The sequence below is a fragment of the Somniosus microcephalus genome, unplaced genomic scaffold (genome assembly GCF_052327205.1).
Source record: "Somniosus microcephalus isolate GS21.2 unplaced genomic scaffold, FLI_Smic_1.0 unresolved_chr1, whole genome shotgun sequence".
Classification (NCBI taxonomy): Eukaryota; Metazoa; Chordata; class Chondrichthyes; order Squaliformes; family Somniosidae; genus Somniosus; species Somniosus microcephalus.
The window spans coordinates 64,789,157-64,811,722 of NW_028225179.1; the positions used below are offsets into that span (position 1 = coordinate 64,789,157).

General features: G+C 51.3%; 1 protein-coding gene across 1 annotated transcript in view; it reads right to left on the minus strand.

Moving 5' to 3' along the window:
- The window catches only part of LOC147095446 (integrin alpha-M-like), a 47,845-nt gene extending 29,527 nt beyond the window's left edge, over positions 1–18,318 (minus strand). Inside the window, exons 1-6 of the mRNA XM_085973638.1 lie at positions 18,069–18,318; positions 14,180–14,285; positions 12,079–12,185; positions 8,217–8,284; positions 4,857–4,971; positions 2,238–2,368 (exon numbers count right to left, since the gene is read on the minus strand). Of these exons, the coding sequence (XP_085829764.1) occupies positions 2,238–2,368; positions 4,857–4,971; positions 8,217–8,284; positions 12,079–12,185; positions 14,180–14,285; positions 18,069–18,120 (579 nt within the window). The 5' untranslated portion in view covers positions 18,121–18,318. The remainder of the gene's footprint in view (positions 1–2,237; positions 2,369–4,856; positions 4,972–8,216; positions 8,285–12,078; positions 12,186–14,179; positions 14,286–18,068) is intronic.
- Between the last annotated feature and the right edge of the window lie 4,248 nt (positions 18,319–22,566).

Consider the following 22,566-nt stretch of genomic DNA (forward strand, 5'->3'; position numbering starts at 1 on the left):
TGGTAGACAGTGGTGTTCCCCAAGGGTCAGTGCTGGGGCCACTGCTTTTTTGATATATCTAAATGACCTGGATATTGGAATACAGAGTAGAATTTCTAAATTTGCCACCAAACTTGGGGGGGGGTGGCAAACAGTGAGGATGATACCAATCGACTGCAACAGGCCATAGAAAGGTTAACAGAATGGGCAGACAAGTGGCAGATGGAATTTAATACAGAGAAGTGTGAGGTTATGCATTTTGACAGAAGGAACAGGGAGAGGCAATATACACTTAATGGCACAGTTTTAAAGAGTGTGCAGGGACAGAGGGACCTGGGAGTTAATGTACATAGGTCCCTAAAGGTGGTGGGACATATTGAGAGAGTGGTAAGTATATGGGATCTTGGGCTTCATAAGTAGAGGTATTGAGTACAAAAGTAGAGGAGTTATGCTGAACCTTTATAAAGCGCTGGTTAGGCCACAACTGGAGTATTGCGTCCAGTTCTGGTCACCACACTTTAGGAAGGACGTGAAGGCCCTTGAAAGGGTGCAGAGGAGATTTACCAGAATGGTTCCGGGGATGGGGGATCTTAGCTACAAGGACAGGTTGGAGAAGCTGGATTTGTTTTCATTAGAGCAAAGGAGCTTGCGGGGTGATTTGATTGAGGTGTACAAGATTATGAGGGGTTTGGATAGGCTAGACGGGGAAAGGCTGTTCCCACTAGTTGATGGTAGAAGGGCTAGGGGACACAGATTTAAGGTTTTGGGCAAGAGATACAGGGAGGATGTGAGGAAAGTGGTGGAAACGGAGACACTCAATATTTTCAAGGGGAGACTGGATAGGCACTTGAGGGAAATAAACTTGCAGGGCTACGGGGATAGAGTGGGGGAATGGGGCTGACTGGCTCGCTCTACAGAGAGCCGGCACGGACTCGATGGGCTGAAAGGACTCCTTCTGTGGCGTTGACTCGATGACTCTATTACTGCCAATCCCATGAGCCCTAATTTTGTTTAATAACTATCGAATGCCTTCTGAAAATCCAAATACACCACATCCACTGGTTCCCCGTTATCTATTCTGCTAGTTACAACCTCAAAAAACGCGAACAGATTTGTCAAACACGATTTGTCTTTCATAAACACGTGTTGACTCTGACCAATCCTATTATTATTTTCTAAGTGCCCTGTTACCACGTCCTTAATAATAGATTCTGGTATTTTCCCTACTACTACTGATGTCAGGCTAACTGGTCTGTAGTTCCCTGTTTTCTCTCTCCCTTGTTTCTTAAATTCTGCGTTAAATTTCATCTGCCACGTGTCCGCCCATTCCACCAGCCTGTCTATGTCTGCTTGAAGTCTAACCCCATCCTCCTCACTCTTCACTATACTTCCAATGATTATCGATTAACGCACACAAACCCAGAAGGTGGCCCTTCGACCCATCGTGCCTGTGCCGGCTCTTTGAAAGAGCTCTCCGATTAATCCCACTCCCTGCTCTTTCCCCACAGTCCTGCAAACATTTTCCCCTTCGAGTATTTATCCAATTCCCTTTTGAAAGTTACTATTGAATCTGCTTCCACCGCCCTTTCAGGCAGCGCATTCCAGATCACAACAACTCGCTGCGTGAAAAAATTCTAGATCGATTTCTGGGATGAGAGGATTGTCCTATGAGGACAGATTGAGTAGAATGGGCCAATACTCTCTGGAGTTTAGAAGAATGAGAGGTTGTCTCATTGAAACATATAAAATTCTTACAGGGCTTGACAGGGTAGATGCTGAGAGGATGTTTCCCCTGGCTGGAGGGTCCAGAACCAGGGGTCACAGTCTCAGAATAAGGGGTCGGCCATTTAGGACCGAGATGAGGAGGAATTTCTTCACTCAGAGGGTGGTGAATCTTTGGAATTCTGTACCCCAGAGGGCTGTGGGGGCTCAGTCGTTGAGTATATTCAAGGCTGAGATCGATAGATATTTGGATAATAAAGGAATCAAGGGATATGGGGATAGTTCAGGAAAGTTGAGTTGAGGTCGATGATCAGCCATGATCTTATTGAAGGCGGAGCAGGCTCGAGGGGCTGAATGGCAGACTCCTGCTCCTATTTGTTATGTTCTCCTCATCTACCCCTCTGTTTCTTTTGCCAACATGTGAGGATATGGGAACAGAGCAGGGAAATGGGATTAGTGTAGACAATTCTTCGATGGGATCTAGCACCAGCACGCACACGAGGGGCCGAATGGCCTCCTTCGGTCGCCGTGATTACCTGTGTCTGCTTGTTGCTAAATTTCTTCATAATCGCTACCATGAAGCTTTTCATTTTCGAAAAATCGTTTGTTGCCACGCTGCCTGAACCGTCGATCAGAAAGGCAATATCGATCAGGACCTTGGGACACACTGAGAGGAAGAGAAATACCAGGAACATTAAACAGCGGTTAGCACTCACGCCCTTACAGATCGTGCAAAGTCACATTTCTTAGATATATGTCACACAGACACACATATATATATATATGTGTGTGTGTGAGTGTGAGATATATATGTGTGTGTTATATATCTGTGTGTGTGTGTGTGTGTGTGTGTCTGTCTGAGGTATATATGTGTGTGTGTGATATATATCTGTGTGTGTGTGTGTGTGTGTGTGAGATATATATGTGTGTGTTATATATCTGTGTGTGTGTGATATATGTGTGCATGTTATATATATGTGTGTGCATGTTATATATATGTGTGTGCATGTTATATATTTGTGTGTGTGTGTGATATATATCTGTGTGTGTGTGATATATCTGTGTGTGTGTATATCTGAGATATATATCTGTGTGTGTGTGTGATATATGTGTGCATGTTATATATATGTGTGTGCATGTTATATATATGCGTGTAAAACATGTTGGTGTGGGACTGGAGTCACGTATAGGGCCGACCGAGTAAGGGTGACAGGTTTCCTTCCCTAAAGTACCCCGAGTCCCTCTCTCAGCTTAATAAACTTTCGGAAGTTTGTAGAAAATCCATGATTAGAGACCATCCACAAATCCGATAGGTATATAATCACTAAAGTCTTTCCTAATTCTCTCTCCCATCATGGGCACACACGGCTCTCTCTGTTTCCAACCACACTGTATAAAGTTTACCTGAATGCGGCTCTTGAAATTCGCCCTCCGAGCCTACAGACAGAGGTATGAATGGGGAGAGATAGTTTGAGATAGAGAGCTCAATAGATACATCGGTGAATGGATAATGGATGGAGAGATAGAGACAGGAGGAGATAGGGATAAGCAGAGAGATGTACAGATAGATAGACAGATTAATAGACATATACATAGCCAGCTCGATAGAGAAAGAGAGACTCACAATAGAATGACACAAGAAACATATGCAACATAAGAAATAGGAGCAGGAGTTGGCCATTCAGCCCCTCGAGCCTGCTCCGCCATTCAAGGAGATAATGGCTGATCTTCTACCTCAACTCCACTTTCCCGCCCGATCGCCATATCCCTTGATTCCCCTAGAGTCCAAAAATCTATCGATCGCAGCCTTGAATATACTCAATGACTGAGCCTCCACAGCCCTCTGCGGCAGAGAATTCCGAAGATTCATAACCCTTTGAGTGAAGAAATTTCTCCTCATTTCAGTCCTGAATGGCCGACCCCTTATCCTGAGACTGTGACCCCTAGTTCTAGACTTGCCAGCCAGGGGAAACATCCTCTCAGCATCTACCCTGTCAAACCCTGTAAGAATTTTATATGTTTCAATGAGACCACCTCTCATTCTTCTAATCTCCAGAATATAGGCCCAATCTACTCAATCTCTCCTCATAGGACAACCCTCTCCTCCCAGGGATCAAGCTAGTGAACCTTCATTGCACCAAGTATAACATTCCTTAGATAGGGAGACAAACACTCGATATGATGGAACAGGTTCAAGGGGCTGAATGGCCTCCTCCTTTACCCATGTACAGAACAGTCACAATCTGATTGAATGGGATAACAGGCTCGAGGGGCTGAATGGCCTCCTCCTTTACCCATGTACAGAACAGTCACGATCTGATTGAATGGGATAACAAGCTCGAGGGGCTGAATGGCCTCCTCCTTTACCCATGTACAGAACAGTCACAATCTGATTGAATAGGACAACAGGCTCGAAGGGCTGAATGGCCTCCTCTTTTACCCATGTACAGAACAGTCACGATCTGATTGAATGGGATAACAAGCTCGAGGGGCTGAATGGCCTCCTCCTTTACCCATGTACAGAACAGTCACGATCTGATTGAATGGGATAACAAGCTCGAGGGGCTGAATGGCCTCCTCCTTTACCCATGTACAGAACAGTCACAATCTGATTGAATGGGATAACAGGCTCGAGGGGCTGAATGGCCTCCTCCTTTACCCATGTACAGAACAGTCACGATCTGATTGAATGGGATAACAGGCTCGAGGGGCTGAATGGCCTCCTCCTTTACCCATGTACAGAACAGTCACGATCTGATTGAATGGGATAACAGGCTCGAAGGGCTGAATGACCTCCTCCTGTCCCTGTGTCCAGCTATTTCCGCGGCGCTCAGAGGGACCTCAAACTTGCCCTGAACATCTCCGACTGATTGACCCATCAGGGTCTGTAGGACACAGAAACAAAGAAGATAGGAGCAGGAGTAGGCCATTCGGCCCTTCGAGCCTGCTCCGCCATTCAACGAGATCATGGCTGATAATCCAAATTCAGTACCCTGTCCCTGCCGTCTCCCCAAAATGAAACTCTACCCCATAGCTTCCAAGTCCCTGGAGCGGGACTTGAACCCACAACCTTCTGACTCAGGAGAGAGTGCTACCCACTGAGCTAAGGCTGACTGCACACAAGCTACCTTACAACAGGACAAGGGGGCGATTACCTGGCAGCTTATTCGGAACCCTCCGTGACAGGGTCAAAGTCGAATCCAGAACGTCACAGTAACCGTTGATGTAGGTGTTCGTGTGACATTCATACGAGAACCTTGGAACGCAGGCCTAATAAAAGAAAGACTTGCATTTCTATAGCGCCTCTCACGACCATCGGACGTCTCAAAGCGCTTTACAGCCAATGAAGTACTTTTGGAGTGTAGTCACTGTTGTAATGTGGGAAACGCTGCAGCCAATTTGCACACAACAAGCTCCCACCAACAGCAATGTGATAATGACCAAATAATCGTGTTTTTTTGTTAATGTTGGTTGAGGGATAAATATTGGCCAGGACACCGGGGACAACTCCCCTGCTCTTCATCGAAATAGTGGTATAGTGGTTAGCACTGTTGCCTCACAGCGCCAGGGACCCGGGTTCGAATCCGGCCTCGGGCGACTGTCTGTGTGGAGTTTGCACATTCTCCCCGTGTTTGCGTGGGTTTTCTCCGGGTGCTCCGGTTTCCTCCCACAGTCCAAAGATGTGCGGGTTAGGTTGATTGGCTATGATAAATTGACCCTTAGTGTTAGGGGGATTAAATACGTGGGGTTACGGGGATCGGGTGGGATATGTGTCGGTGCAGGCTCGATGGGCTGAAATGGCCTCTATCTGCACTGTGGGGTTTCTGTGATTTTCTGTGAGTGGCATGGGATCTATTTACATCCACCTGAGAGAGCAGACGGGGCCTCGGTTTAATGTCTCATCTGAAAGACGGCACCTCCGACAGTGCAGGGCTCCCTCAGCATTGCACTGGAGTGTCAGCTCAGCTTTGTGTGCTCAAGTCTCTGGAGTGGGACTTGAACCCACAACCGTCTGACTCAGAGGCGAGAGTGCTGCCCACTGAGCCACAGCTGACACTAATGGAGAAAACGAGTGGATCAGTGAATTTAAACAGACCATGGGTCAACTCTATCTAACCCCGTGCTGTACCTGCTCTGGGAGAGTTTGATGGGACTGTAGAGGGAGCTTTACTCTGTATCTAAGCCGTGCTTTACCTGCCCTGGGAGCGTTTGATGGGGACAGTGTAGAGGGAGCTTTACTCTGTATCTAACCCCGTGCGGTACCTGCCCTGGGAGTGTTTGATGGGACAGTGTAGAGGGAGCTTTACTCTGTATCTAACCCGTGCTGTATCTGCCCTGGGAGTGTTTGATGGGACAGTGTAGAGGGAGCTTTACTCTGTATCTAAACCGTGCTTTACCTGCCCTGGGAGTGTTTGATGGGACAGTGTAGAGGGAGCTTTACTCTGTATCTAACCCGTGCTGTACCTGCCCTGGGAGTGTTTGATGGGACAGTGTAGAGGGAGCTTTACTCTGTATCTAACCCGTGCTGTACCTGCTCTGGGAGAGTTTGATGGGACTGTAGAGGGAGCTTTACTCTGTATCTAAGCCGTGCTTTACCTGCCCTGGGAGTGTTTGATGGGACAGTGTAGAGGGAGCTTTACTCTGTATCTAACCCCGTGCGGTACCTGCCCTGGGAGTGTTTGATGGGACAGTGTAGAGGGAGCTTTACTCTGTATCTAACCCGTGCTGTATCTGCCCTGGGGGTGTTTGATGGGACAGTGTAGAGGAAGCTTTACTCTGTATCTAAACCGTGCTTTACCTGCCCTGGGAGTGTTTGATGGGACAGTGTAGAGGGAGCTTTACTCTGTATCTAACCCGTGCTGTACCTGCCCTGGGAGTGTTTGATGGGACAGTGTAGAGGGAGCTTTACTCTGTATCTAACCTGTGCTGTACCTGCTCTGGGAGTGTTTGATGGGACAGTGTAGAGGGAGCTTTACTCTGTATCTAACCCGTGCTGTATCTGCCCTGGGAGTGTTTGATGGGACAGTGTAGAGGGAGCTTTACTCTGTATCTAACCCGTGCTGTACCTGCCCTGGGAGTGTTTGATGGGGCAGTGTAGAGGGAGCTTTACTCTGCATCTAACCCGTGCTGTACCTGCCCTGGGAGTGTTTGATGGGGCAGTGTAGAGGGAGCTTTACTCTGTATCTAACCCGTGCTGTACCTGCCCTGGGAGTGTTTGATGGGACAGTGTAGAGGGAGCTTTACTCTGTATCTAACCCGTGCTGTACCTGCTCTGGGAGTGTTTGATGGGACAGTGTAGAGGGAGCTTTACATTGTATCTAACCCCGTGCTGTACCTGCCCTGGGAGTGTTTGATGGGACAGTGTAGAGGGAGCTTTACTCTGTATCTAACCCATGCTGTACCTGCCCTGGGAGTGTTTGATGGGACAGTGTAGAGGGAGCTTTACTCTGTATCTAACCCGTGCTGTACCTGCCCTGGGAGTGTTTGATGGGACAGTGTAGAGGGAGCTTTACTCTGTATCTAACCCGTGCTGTATCTGCCCTGGGAGTGTTTGATGGGACAGTGTAGAGGGAGCTTTACTCTGTATCTAACCCGTGCTGTACCTGCCCTGGGAGTGTTTGATGGGGCAGTGTAGAGGGAGCTTTACTCTGTATCTAACCCGTGCTGTACCTGCCCTGGGAGTGTTTGATGGGACAGTGTAGAGGGAGCTTTACTCTGTATCTAACCCGTGCTGTACCTGCTCTGGGAGTGTTTGATGGGACAGTGTAGAGGGAGCTTTACATTGTATCTAACCCCGTGCTGTACCTGCCCTGGGAGTGTTTGATGGGACAGTGTAGAGGGAGCTTTACTCTGTATCTAACCCATGCTGTACCTGCCCTGGGAGTGTTTGATGGGACAGTGTAGAGGGAGCTTTACTCTGTATCTAACCCGTGCTGTATCTGCCCTGGGAGTGTTTGATGGGACAGTGTAGAGGGAGCTTTACTCTGTATCTAACCCGTGCTGTACCTGCCCTGGGAGTGTTTGATGGGGCAGTGTAGAGGGAGCTTTACTCTGTATCTAACCCGTGCTGTACCTGCCCTGGGAGTGTTGGATGGGGCAGTGTAGAGGGAGCTTTACTCTGTATCTGACTCGTGCTGTACCTGCCCTGGGAGTGTTTGATGGGACAGTGTAGAGGGAGATTTACTCTGTATCTAACCCGTGCTGTACCTGCCCTGGGAGTGTTTGATGGGGCAGTGTAGAGGGAGGTTTACTCTGTATCTAACCCGTGCTGTACCTGCCCTGGGAGTGTTTGATGGGACAGTGTAGAGGGAGCTTTACTCTGTATCTAACCTGTGCTGTACCTGCTCTGGGAGTGTTTGATGGGACAGTGTAGAGGGAGCTTTACTCTGTATCTAACCCATGCTGTACCTGCCCTGGGAGTGTTTGATGGGACAGTGTAGAGGGAGCTTTACTCTGTATCGAACCCGTGCTTTACCTGCCCTGGGAGAGTTTGATGGGACAGTGTAGATACTTACGACAGCCTTCGGTTGTGCTGAATATCCTGTTGTCAGTGAGAGACCAAGATTCTTCGATCCTTTTGGCACTGGTTTGAAATCAAAAGGGATAAAACATAATTCTTCTCAATAGATTAATGACATAATCACTGCCGTCTGGTACTGTGCAGCCCGTGTGCGTGTCTCAGTGTCAGAACCTGTGCATGTACAGCACACAGTGGATAAAGGGGAACGATTCACTCCCATCTGGTACTGTACGGTCCGTGTGTGTCTCGGTGTCAGCTCCTGTCCATGTACAGTACACAGCGGATAAAGGGGAACGATTCACTCCCGTCTGGTACTGTACGGCCCGTGTGTGTCTCAGTGTCAACTCCTGTACATGTACAGCACACAGCAGGTAAAAGGGATCGATTCACTCCTGTCTGGTACTGTATGGCCCGTGTGTGTCTCAGTGTCGGCTCCTGTACATGTACAGCACACAGCGAGTAAAAGTGAACAATTCACTTCCGTCTGGTACTGTACGGCCCGTGTCTTAGTTTCAGCTCCTGCACATGTACAGTAAAAAGCAGATTAAAGGGACCAATTCACTTCCATCTGGTACTGTACGGCCCGTGTGTCTCTCAGTGTCAGCTCCTGTACATGTACAGTACACAGCGGGTAAAAGGGAACGATTCACTCCTGTCTGGTACTGTAGGGCCTGACTGTGCCTCAGTGTCAGCTCCTGTACATGTACAGCACACAGCGGGTAAAAGGGATCGATTCACTCCTGTCTGGTACTGTACGGTCCGTGTGTGTCTCAGTGTCAGCTCCTGTACATGTACATTACACAGCGGGTAAAAGGGAGCAATTCACTCCCGTCTGGTACTGTATGGCCCATGTGTGTCTCAGTGTCAGCTCCTGTACATGTGCAGTACACAGCGGGTAAAAGGGAACGATTCACTCCCGTCTGGTACTGTACGGCCTGTGTGTGTCTCAGTGTCAGCTCCTGTACATGTACAGTACACAGCGGGTAAAAGGGAATGATTCACTCCCGCCTGCTACTGTACGGACCGTGTGTCTCAGTGTGAGCTCCTGTACATGTACAGAACACAGCGGGTAAAAGGGAATGATTCACTCCTGTCTGGTACTGTACGGCCCGTGTGTGTCTCAGTGTCAGCTCCTGTACATGTACAGTACACAGCGGGTAAAAGGGAACGATTCACTCCCGCCTGCTACTGTACGGACCGTGTGTCTCAGTGTGAGCTCCTGTACATGTACAGCACACAGCGGGTAAAGGGGAACGATTCACTCCCGTCTGGTACTGTACGGCCCGTGTGTCTCAGTGTCAGCTCCTGTACATGTACAGCACACAGCGGGTAAAAGGGAACGATTCACTCCCGTCTGGTACTGTACGGCCCGTGTGTGTCTCAGTGTCCGCTCCTGTACATGTACAGTACACAGCGGGTAAAAGGGATCGATTCACTCCTGTCTGGTACTGTACGGCCCGTGTGTGTCTCAGTGTCAGCTCCATTACATGTAGAGCACACAGCGGGTAAAAGGGAACGATTCACTCCCGCCTGGTACTGTACGGCCCGTGTGTGTGTCTCAGTGTCAGCTCCTGTACATGTACAGCACACAGCAGGTAAAAGGGAGCGATTCAATCCCGTCTGGTACAGTACGGCCCGTGTGTGTCTCAGTGTCAGCTCCTGTACATGTACAGCACACAGCGGGTAAAAGGGAACGATTCACTCCCGTCTGGTACTGTATGGCCCGTGTGTGCCTCAGTGTCAGCTCCTGTACATGTAGAGTACACAGCGGGTAAAAGGGAACGATTCACTCCTGTCTGGTACTGTATGGCCCGTGTGTGCCTCAGTGTCAGCTCCTGTACATGTAGAGTACACAGCGGGTAAAAGGGAACGATTCACTCCCGTCTGGTACTGTATGGCCCGTGTGTGTGTCTCAGTGTCAGCTCCTGTACATGTAGAGTACACAGCGGGTAAAAGGGAACAATTCATTCCTGTCTGGTAGTGTACGGCCCGTGTGTGTCTCAGTTTCACCTCCAGTACATGTACAGCACACAGCGGGTCAAAAGGAACGATTCACTTCCGTCTGGTACTGTATGGCCCGTGTGTGTCTCAGTGTCAGAACCTGTGCATGTACATCACACAGTGGATAAAGGGGAACGATTCACTCCTATCTGGTACTGTACGGTCCGTGTGTGTCTCGGTGTCAGCTCCTGTCCGTGTACAGTACACAGCGGATAAAGTGGAACGAGTCACTCCTGTCTGGTACTGTACGGCCCGTGTGTGTCTCAGTGTCAGCTCCTGTACATGTACAGCACACAGCGGGTAAAAGGGAACAATTCACTCCCATCTGGTACTGTACGGTCCGTGTGTGTCTCAGTGTCAGCTCCTGTACATGTACAGTACACCGGGTAAAAGGGAACGATTCACTCCCGTCTGGTACTGTACGGCCCGTGTGTGTCTCAGTGTCAGCTCCTGTACATGTACAGTACACAGCGGGTAAAAGGGAACGATTCACTCCCGTCTGGTACTGTACAGCCCGTGTGTGTCTCAGTGTCAGCTCCTGTACATGTACAGTACACAGCGGGTAAAAGGGAACGATTCACTCCCGTCTGGTACTGTATGGCCCGTGTGTGTCTCAGTGTCAGCTCCTGTACATGTACAGCACACAGCGGGTAAAAGGGAACGATTCACTCCCATCTGGTACTGTACGGTCCGTGTGTGTCTCAGTGTCAGCTCCTGTACATGTGCAGTACACAGCGGGTAAAAGGGAACGATTCACTCCCGTCTGGTACTGTACAGCCCGTGTGTGTCTCAGTGTCAGCTCCTGTACATGTACAGTACACAGCGGGTAAAAGGGAACGATTCACTCCCGCCTGGTACTGTACGGCCCGTGTGTTTCTCAGTGTCGGCTCCTGTACATGTACAGCACACAGCGAGTAAAAGGGAACAATTCAGTTCCATCTGGTACTGTACGGCCCGTGTGTGTCTCAGTGTCGGCTCCTGTACATGTACAGCACACAGCGAGTAAAAGGGAACAATTCAGTTCCATCTGGTACTGTACGGCCCGTGTGTGTCTCACTGTCAGCTCCTGTACATGTACAGCACACAGCGGGTAAAATGAACGTCCCAAAGCCCTTCACAGCCAATGAAGTACTTTTGAAGTGTAGTCACTGCTGTAATGTGGGAAATGCGGCAGCCAATTTACGCACAGCAAGATCCCACAAACAGCACTGTGATAATGAACAGATCATTTTAGAGACGTTGATTGAGGGATAAATATTGGTCCAAGGACACCGGGGTGAACTCCTCTGGTTTTCTTCCAATAGTGGCTGTGGGATATTTTACGGCCAACTGAGGGAGCAGGTGGGGATTTCGGTTTAACGTCTCATCCGAAAGCATGATAGTGCGACGCTCTCTCAGTACTGCCCCTCTCCCTCATTACTGCCCCTCCGACAGTGCAGTGCTCCCTCAGTACTGCCCCTCCGACATTGCAGCGCTCCCTCAGTACTGCCCCTCCGACAGTGCGGTGCTCCCTCAGTACTGCCCCTCCGACAGTGCGGCGCTCCCTCAGTACTGCCCCTCCGACATTGCAGCGCTCCCTCAGTACTGCCCCTCCGACAGTGCGGTGCTCCCTCAGTAATGCCCCTCCGACATTGCAGCGCTCCCTCAGTACTGCCCCTCCGACAGTGCGGTGCTCCCTCAGTAATGCCCCTCCGACATTGCAGCGCTCCCTCAGTACTGACCCTCCGACAGTGCAGTGCTCCCTCAGTACTGCCCCTCCGACAGTGCAGTGCTCCCTCAGTACTGCCCCTCCGACAGTGCAGCGCTCCCTCAGTACTGCCTGTCCGTATTGAAGGTAATAAACTTAGACCCCTTACGGTTGATTTTGATCTTGTTGCATCCTCTCTCATTGTATGTGCATTTGTAGATTGCACCAGTGCGAACTCCTTTGTCATCTTCCATTAGCGGGGCACTGACCAACATCCTGCATCAGAGAGATGAATATACACCACCAAATCATTGACTTTTAATGCACAGAAAGAGGCCATTCGGCCCATCTTTGAAAGAGCTCTCTAATTAATCCCACTCCCCCTGCTCTTTCCCCATAGCCCTGAAACATTTTCCCCTTCAAATAGTTATCCAATTCCCTTTTGAAAGTTATTATTGAATCTGCTTCCACTGCCCTTTCAGGCAGCACATTCCAGATCACAACAACTCGCTGCGTAAAAGTATGTTTCCTCATCTCCCCTCTGGTCCTTTTGCCGATCACCTTCAATCTGTGTCCTCTGGTTACCCACCCTCCAGCCACTGGAAACAGTTTCTCCTTTTTTACTCTATCAAAACACTTCATGATTTTGAACACCTCGATTAAATCTCCCTTTAACCTTCTCTGCTCTAAGGAGAACAATCCCAGCTTCTCCAGTCTCTCCACATAACTGAAGTCCCGCATCCCTGGTACCATTCTGGTCAATCTCCCCTTAACCTTCTCTGCTCGAAGGAGAACAATCCCAGCTTATCCAGTCTCTCCACATAACTGAAGTCCCTCATCCCTGGTACCATTCTGGTCAATCTCCTTTTAACCTTCTCTGCTCTAAGGAGAACAATCCCAGCTTCTCCAGTCTCTCCACATAACTGAGGCCCCACATCTCTGGTACCATTCTGGTCAATCTCCCCTTAACCTTCTCTGCTCTAAGGAGAACAACCCCAGCTTCTGCAGTCTCTCCACATAACTGAAGTCCCTCATCCCTGGTACCATTCGTGTAAACCTCCTCCGCACCCTTTCCAAGAGCTTGAACACATCAGACTGATCAGAGAATCATAGTAATTTATGACACAGAAGGAGGCCATTCGGCCTATCGTGTCTGTGCCAATCGACAAAGAGCGATCCAGCCTAATCCAACTTTCCAGCTCTTGGTTCATAGCCATGCAGTTTATGGATCTTCAAGTGTGTATCCAAGTACTTTTTAAATGTGATGAGGGTTTCTGCCTCGACCACCCTTTCAGGCAGTGAGTTCCAGACCCCCAACTCCCTCTGGGAGAACAAAGTTCTACTCAAAACCCCTCTAAACCTCTGACCAATTACTTTAAATCTATGCCCCCTGGTTATTGACCCCTCTGCTAAGGGAAATAGGTCCTTTCTATCCACTCTATCTAGGCCCCTCATAATTTTATACACTTCAATTAAATCTCCTGTCAGCCTCCTCTGTTCCAAAGAGAACAGCCCCAGCCTATCCAATCTTTCCTCATAGCTAAAATTCTCCAGTCCTGGCAACAGCCTCGTACATCGGCTCCGTACCCGCTCTAGTGCAATCACATCCTTCCTGTAATGTGGTGACCAGAGCTGTACGCAGTTCTCTCGCTGCGGCCTAACTAGTGTTTTATACAGTTCAAGCATAACCTCCCTGCTCTTATATTCTATGCCTCAGCTAATAAAGGCAAGCATCCAGTCTACCTTCTTAACCACCTTATCTACCTGTCCTGCTACCTTCAGGGATCTGTGGACATGCACTCCAAGGTCCCTCTGTTCCTCTGCACTTCTCAGTGTTCCACCATCATGAACACATCGGAGCTGGATCTCAATATGAACACTCGATAAACTCAGGGATCACGGGCCTGAAACGTGGTGTGTTTGGGATCGAGGTGGATGGCACAGGACATCCCTACTAATGGAAATTCAGAAGCAACTGAGAGAGGTCAAAGAGTCATTGAGTGAGTAAGGAGGGTCAGAGGTCATTGAGTGTGTGAGGTTGGTCAGAGGTCAGTGAGTGAGTGAGGAGGGTCAGGGGTCATTGGGTGAGGAGAGTCAGAGGTCATTGAGTGAGTGAGGAGGGTCAGATGCCATTGAGTGCGTGAGGTTGGTCAGAGGTCAGTGCTTGAGTGAGGAGGGTCAGAGGTCAGTGGGAGAGTCAGGCGGGTCAGAGGTCAGTGAGTGAGTGCGGAGGGTCAGGGGTCAGAGGGAGAGTTGCTGTCTGGACCTACCCGTTTTGGAACTGGGTCACCGTGTGGCCAAACTGCGAGCGCTGGTCTTCAGAGAAGGAAACCGGATTCTCCGTCTCCATGTTGAAACTGTGAACAGGTAGCAGCCCTGGGGGGCAGAGGAATTTAAATTCAGTTAATTAAATAAATCTGGAATAAAAAGCTAGTGTCAGTAATGGTGACCGTGTAAATACCAGATTGTCGTAAAAATCCATCTGGTTCACTAATATCCTTTAGGGAGGGAAATCTGCCGTCCTTACCCGGTCTGGCCGATATGTGACTCCAGACCCACAGCGATGTGGTTGACTCTAAACCGCCATCTGAAATGGCAGCTCACCACCACCGTCTCCAGGGCAACGAGAGATGGGCAATAAATGGCGGCCTTGCCAGCGGCACCCACATCCCATGTATTAATAATAACAAATTTTCCTCCACTGCTTAACCCGGGGCGGGAGCTGAGACCAAACGCCAGCCTCGGCCCAGATCAGACAAACCAGCAGACAGCGGCTACGGGCCCAGGACAGTCATCCCCTGGCTGACGGAATGGGAGACAAGCCCGGCGACCAGCACCCTGCTGGGAAAGGGCACTGTTTGCAAGGGCGACTGCGTTTGCACGGGCGAGTGCGTGTGAGTGTGCTACTCCTCTGGATGAATAGTCAGAGGTGAGGGAGGGGATCGTGGGACTGTTCTCAGCGAGGAATCACCAGCCTAGAAATTAGATTGGCAAAAACACGAGCGCTCATGATTCCAATATGGAAGTCGAAAGAGCGCATTCCACTGGACAGGTTCAGGATAGGGAAAGGAACAGGAGGAGGCCGTTCAGCCCCTGGAGCCCATTACACAGGAACAGGAGGAGGCAGTACTGAGGGAGCGCCACATTGTCGGAGGGGCAGTACTGAGGGAGCGCTGCACTGTCGGAGGGGCAGTACTGAGGGAGCACCACATTGTTGGAGGGGCAGTACTGAGGGAGCGCTGCACTATTGGAGGGGCAATACTGAGGGAGTGCTGCACTGTCGGGAAGGGCAGTACTGAGGGAGCACCACATTGTCGGAGGGGCAGTACTGAGGGAGCGCTGCACTGTCGGAGGGGCAGTACTGAGGGAGCGCCGCGCTGTCGGAGGGGCAGTACTGAGGGAGCACCACATTGTTGGAGGGGCAGTACTGAGGGAGCGCCACATTGTCGGAGGGGCAGTACTGAGGGAGCGCTGCACTGTCGGAGGGGCAGTACTGAGGGAGCGCTGCAGTGTCGGAGGGGCAGTACTGAGGGAGCGCCGCACTGTCGGAGGGGCAGTACTGAGGGAGCGCCGCACTGTCGGAGGGGCAGTACTGAGGGAGCACCGCACTGTCGGAAGGGCAGTACTGAGGGAGCGCCGCACTGTTGGAGGGGCAGTACTGAGGGAGCACCACATTGTCGGAGGGGCAGTACTGAGGGAGCGCCGCACTGTCGGAGTGGCAGTACTGAGGGAGCACTGCATGTCGGAGGGGCAGTACTGAGGGAGTGCTGCATTGTTGGAGGGACAGTACTGAGGGAGTGCCACATTGTCGGAGGGGCAGTACTGAGCGAGCACTGCACTGTCGGAGGTGCAGTACTGAGGGAGCGCCGCACTGTTGGAGGGCAGTACTGAGGGAGCACCACATTGTCGGAGGGGCAGTACTGAGGGAGCGCCGCACTGTCGGAGTGGCAGTACTGAGGGAGCACTGCATGTTGGAGGGGCAGTACTGAGGGAGCGCTGCATTGTTGGAGGGACAGTACTGAGGGAGTGCCACATTGTCGGAGGGGCTGTACTGAGGGAGCGCCGCACTGTCGGAGGGGATGTCCTGAGGGAGCGCTGCAATGTCGGAGGGGATGTCCTGAGGGAGCGCTGCAATGTCGGAGGGGAAGTACTGAGGGAGCGCTGCAATGTCGGAGGGGAAGTACTGAGGGAGCACTGCATGTCGGAGGGGAAGTACTGAGGGAGCACTGCATGTCGGAGGGGCATTACTGCGGGAGCGCAGCACTGTCGGAGTCGCAGTACTGAGGGAGCGCTGCACTGTCGGAGTCGCAGTACTGAGGGAGCACTCCCAAGTGGACATAAAAGATCTCAGGGTCAGTATCCGAAGAAGAACAGGGAGGAGTTCTCCCCAGTATCCTGGGGCCAACATTTATCCCTCAACCAACAACACGAAGAAATAAAGAGGAACTGGCTCATGATCACATGGCTCACAAATTGTGCTCCAATTGGCTGCCGCGTTTCCTACATTACAAGAGTATGACATTACAAAAAGTAATTCTTTGGCTGTGAAACGCTTTGGGACATCCTGAGGTGGTGAAAGGTGCGATAGAAATGGGAGATTCTGCACCCTGACCTATGCTGACTAACCGTGCGGTGAGAAATGTGTCGGAAAGAAGGAAGTGATTGGCTCAGGAAGCATCTGGAGGATGCGGGGAGTGAGGGGGAAGTTGCGGTTGGGAACCGAGGAATAGGCTCGAACAGGCGGAGCGAGGGGAACAAACCCAGTACAGGCGAGGCAGGCGGGGATGGAAGGAAGGGTGAGCTACCCAGTTTTGGGGGCTCGTGGGGGCAGGTCAGAGGGCACAACCTTACCCGCACCAGGGCCTAATGGGAAGGGAAGGGGGGCGGAGCCCGTGAAGGAGGCTGTTCCACGTTCGAGCCGCAGAAGCGGGAAGGGAGCACTCCTGCGGGACAGAAGGGTGGGAAATTCCCTCAAACGGATAGAAATCAACAGCACGGGCAGTACTGAGGGAGCGCTGCACTGTCGGAGGGGCAGTCCTGAGGGAGCGATGCACTGCAGGAGGGGCAGTACTGAGGGAGCGCTGCACTGTAGGAGGGGCAGTACTGAGGGACCGCCGCACTGTCGGAGGGGCAGTACTGAGTGGGCGCCGCACTGTCGGAGGGGCAGTACTGAGTGGGCACCGCACTGTCGGAGGGGCAGTACTGAGTGGGCGCCGCACTGTCGGAGGGGCGGTACTGAGGGGGCGCCGCACTGTCGGAGGGGCAGTACTGAGGGAGCGCCGCACTGTCGGAGGGGCAGTACTGAGGGAGCACCGCACTGTCGGAGGGGCAGTACTGAGGGAGCGCCGCACTGTCGGAGGGGTAGTACTGACGGAGCGCCGCACTGTCGGAGGGGCAGTACTGACGGAGCGCTGCACTGTCGGAGGGGCAGTACTGAGGGAGCGCCGCACTGTCGGAGGGGCAGTACTGAGGGAGCGCCGCACTGTCGGAAGGGCAGTACTGAGGGAGCGCCGCACCGTCAGAGGGGCAGTACTGAGGGAGCGCCGCACTGTCGGAGGGGTAGTACTGACGGAGCGCCGCACCGTCAGAGGGGCAGTACTGAGGGAGCGCCGCACTGTCGGAGGGGTAGTACTGACGGAGCGCCACACTGTCGGAGAGGCAGTACTGACGGAGCGCTGCACTGTCGGAGGGGCAGTACTGAGGGAGCGCCGCACTGTCTGAGGGGCAGTACTGAGGGAGCGCTGCATTGTCAGAGGTGCCGTCTTTCGGACGAGACATTAAACCGAGGTCCCTTCTGCCCCCTCAGGTGGGATATATACAATGTCATGGACAGTATTTGGAAGAAGAGTGGTGGGGGGATCTCCCCCGTGTCCTGGGCCCAATGTTTATCCCTTGACCCACATTACTGAAATTGCAGATTATCTGGTCTTTATCACATTGCTGTTGTTGGGATCCTGCTGTGCGCACATTGGCCACCGCGTTTCCCTGCAGTGCAACCGCAAACGCGATTCCACTGAACTCTTCCTTGGCGGCGTTAGCGCGTTGGGATGTCCCGAGGTGGCGAAAGACGGGCGGTCCTCTCCTTGTTCTCTTCCAGACCCACTGATCCAGCTTAGGGTCGCTCACAGACATGGTTAACAGGGAAGTTTTTGGACTTACCGGCAGCGAGGCACAGCAGGGCTGGCAGGAGACCGTCGATCGGGCGTCCCATTTGGTCAGGGCTGGGAGGACAGAGATAGAGAGAGAGACTCCTGTCCCAACACCCCGGACACACAGCGGAAAGAAGGAGCTGTGGGAGACTCGGGCTGATGTGACTTCTCAATCCTCCTCACCTCGGGCTGGAGGAGGATGCTGTGTTGCAAAGCTTCAGTGAGGACCGAGATCGACTCGTCACTGCTGTGCAGCCTCCTTCCTCTTTGAAGGGAGACAGTGGTGTTGTAACTGGCCGGGTAATCATCAGCTGCATCGAATTGTAACACAGCCAGGAAGTGGGAAACGCTGCTCATTCAGCTTGGCTTGTGGCCAAGTGCTCCAGCACAAAGCCAGGGCTTGTGGAACCGGGGCAGGTTAGAGCAGGGAAGGAGTCCATGCAGCCCGTTGTGCCTACGCCGGCTGAACCCGCTGTCAAATTATGTCCCACAGCCCAGCTTTCTCCCTGTAAGGAAGAATTCTCCAGGGTCTTTCACCACCACAGGACGTACAGCCTGTCAAGCCTGTACAGCCAATGCAATACTTTTTGAAGTGTTGTAATGTAGGAAGCACGGCAGCCAAAGGACCACAAATAGCAATGAGAAAATGATCAGAGCATCTACCTTTGAGGGATGCTGACTGCGAGTTAAATATTGGTCCTGGGAAGCCAGGGAAGATCTCCCCTTTGCTCCTCTTCGAAATAATGCCATGGGATCTTTTACATCCACAAGAGAGCGTGGGCGGGGCACTCCGTTAAACGTTGGCATTAAGACGACAGTGTAGCGCTCCCTCAGTACTGCCCCTCTGACAGTGCAGGGCTCCCTCAGTACTGCCCCTCCGACAGTAAAGCGCTCCCTCAGTACTGCCCCTCTGACAGTGCAGCGCTCCCTCAGTACTGCCCCTCCGACAGTGCAGCACTCCCTCAGTACTGCCCCTCCGACAGTGCGGCGCTCCCTCAGTACTGCCCCTCCGACAGTGCAGCGCTCCCTCAGTACTGCCCCTCTGACAGTGCAGCTCTCCCTCAGTACTGCCCCTCCGACAGTGCGCACTCCGTCAGAATTGCCCCTCTGACAGTGCAGTGCTCCCTCAGTACTGCCCCTCTGACAGAGCAGCACTCCCTCAGTACTGCCACTACAACAGTGCGCACTCCCTCAGTACTGCCCCTCCGACAGTGTGGTGCTCCCTCAGTACTGCCCCTCCAACAGTGCCGCGCTCCCTCAGTACTGCCCTTCCGACAGTGCAGCACTCCCTCAGTACTGCCCCTCTGACAGTGCAGCACTCCCTCAGTACGGCCCCTCCAACAGTGCCGCGCTCCCTCAGTACTGCCCTTCCGACAGTGCAGCGCTCCCTCAGTACTGCCCCTCTGACAGTGCAGCACTCCCTCAGTACTGCCCCTCCGACAGTGCGGCACTCCCTCAGTACTGCCACTCCGACAGTGCGCACTCCCTCAGTACTGCCCCTCCGACAGTGTGGTGCTCCCTCAGTACTGCCCCTCCAACAGTGCCGCGCTCCCTCAGTACTGCCCTTCCGACAGTGCAGCACTCCCTCAGTACTGCCCCTCTGACAGTGCAGCACTCCCTCAGTACGGCCCCTCCAACAGTGCCGCGCTCCCTCAGTACTGCCCTTCCGACAGTGCAGCGCTCCCTCAGTACTGCCCCTCTGACAGTGCAGCACTCCCTCAGTACTGCCCCTCCGACAGTGCGGCACTCCCTCAGTACTGCCACTCCGACAGTGCGGCGATCCCTCAGTACTGCACTGGGGGCTTCAGCCTAGATTGTTGTCCTCAAGTCTCTGGAGTGTGACCAGAAACCAGAATCTTCTGACTCAGAGGCGAGTGTGCTACCCACTAAGTAACAGCTCAGCCTCCAAATGAGTCCGCGTCAAGAACAACTCGGGCTAGTTTATATGGTGGTTAAAAAAAGCATATGGGTTACGTGTGTTTATAAATAGAGGAATAGAACATAAAAGCAAAGTGATCACGCTAGAGTTTTAAAGGTCACTGGTTAGGCCTCAGCTGGAAAGGGTGCAGAGGATGTTTACCAGGGAGGATGGGACTTCAGTGATGAGGAGAGTTTGGAAAAGTTATACCATATAAGAGGTTAGTGTGCAAAATGAAAGCACATGGGATTGGGGGTAATATACCGGCATGGATTGAAAATAGGTTAACAGACAGGAAACAGAGAGTAGGAATAAATGTGTCTTTTTCGGGGTGGCAGGCGGTGACTAGTGGGGGACCGCAGATATCAATGCTTGGGCCCCAGCTATTCACAATATATATCAATGATTTGGATGAGGGAAGCAAATGTAAGATTTCTAAGTTTGCTAACGACACGAAACTAGGTGGGATTGTGAGGAGGATGCAAAGAGGCTTCAAGGAGATTTAGACAAGTTGAGTGAGTGGGCAAATACATGGCAGATGCAATATAACGTGGATAAATGTGAAGTTATCCACTTCAGTAGGAAACACAGAAAGGCAGAGTATTATTTAAATGGTGATAGATTGGGAAATGTTGATGTACGGCGGGACCTGGGTGTCCTTGTACACCAGTCACTGAAAGCAAACATGCAGGAGCAGCAAGCAGTTAGGAAGGCAAATGGTATGATAGCAAAATACTGCAGATGCTGGAAATCCGAAATAACAACAGAAAATGCTGGAAAAACTCAGCAGGGCAGGCAACATCTGTGGAGAGAGATCGCAGCCCTGCCTTCGATCTATTTTATTTCCTTTCCAGTTTTGAAAAAGGGTTTCTACCCGAAACGTCGACTTTTAATTTCTCTCCACGGATGTTGCCTGGCCTGCTGAGTTTTGCCAGCATTTTCTGTTGTTATTAGGCAAATGGTATGTTGGCCTTCATTGCAAGAGGATTTGAGTACAGGAGCAAGGATGTCTTACTACAGTTATACAGGGCCTTGGTGAGACCACACCTGGAGTACTGAGTGCAGTTTTGGTCTCCTTGCCTAAGAAAGGATATACTTGCCATGGAGGGAGTGCAGCGAAGGTTCACCAGACTGATTCCTGGGATGGCAGGACTGTCTTATGAGGAGAGATTGGGTCGACTAGGCCTGTATTCACTAGAGATCAGAAGAATGAGAGGGGATCTCATTGAAACGTATAAAATTCTGACAGGGCTAGACAGACTGGATGCAGGGAGGACGTTTCCCCTGGCTGGGGGGGTCTAGAACGAGGGGTCACAGTCTCAGGATACGGGGTAGGACATTTAGGACTGAGATGAGGAGGAATTTCTTCACTCAGAGGATGGTGAACCTGTGGAATTCTCTACCACAGAAGGCTGTGGAGGCCAATTCACTGAATATATTTAAGAAGGAGATAGATAGATTTCTAGACACAAAAGGCATCAAGGGGTATGGGGAGAGAGCGGAATATGGTATTGAGATAGAGGATCCTATTGAATGGCGGAGCAGGCTCGAAGGGCCGAATGGCCGACTCCTACTCCCATTTTCCTATGTTTCTAAGTTCGGACTGTTCTCCCTGGATTAGAGAAGGTTAAGAGGTGACCTAATAGAGGTTTTCAAGATGATGAGAGGTTTGGCCAGTGTAAATAGAGAAAAACTCTTTCCTCTGGTGAGTGCATCAATAACCAGAGGTCACAGATTCAAAATCATTGGCAAAAGATCTGGAGGGGAGAGGAGGAGAAATGTTTTCACTCGGAGGGTTGTGAGGATCGGGAACGCTCGACCTGAGAAGGTGGTGGAAGCCGATTCCATTGATGATTTGAAGAGGGTGAGGAACGCACAGGGTCACGGACAGAAAGCGGGGGGGAGGGGGTTGGGGGGAGGGTATGCGGGACTAAGCACGACGGCTCCTTTAAAGAGGGGCCGAATGGCCTCCTTCTGTGAATGTCTTTTGAAAGTTCCCACGGAATTGGATTCCACCACCCTTACAAGTAGGGTGTGTAGAAGTGCCTTACTTCTTAGCTCTGGGTAATGACTCAATACACACTTGGATTCGTCAGACGGACAGGCCTTTTATTTCACTTCTTGCAAGGGGAATCAGCACCTCTACTCAAGGGGTGAGGCTACTATTCCAATGATACAGCGTAAGCGTTCCATATTTATACAGTGTAACAAACAAGTTTGATTGACATTCCTTTGTTCCTCTATCAGGATACATTTTAGATTAATCATCAGGTCTTATGACATATTGACAGAAGGATCCTGGACACATAAGTCAACCGTTGATCTATAACAGGGCATGAATTGTGTAACCGGAGGTCCTCTTTAATCATATATTGGGAGGCTAGCTTTGCTTACGGTCACAAGTTATCAGGTCACTGGTACATCAAAGGAACTCATTATTTCACTTCTACATTCTCATTAGGTGGGCAGACATCTGTTCTTGGCTGTAGTTCGAGTACGTGCAATAGCTCTAGTTACACATCGACACTTGCCCAGTGTCAAGTCTGAAAACTTTTACCCAGCAAACACTTGAAATTAACCCCTTATATCA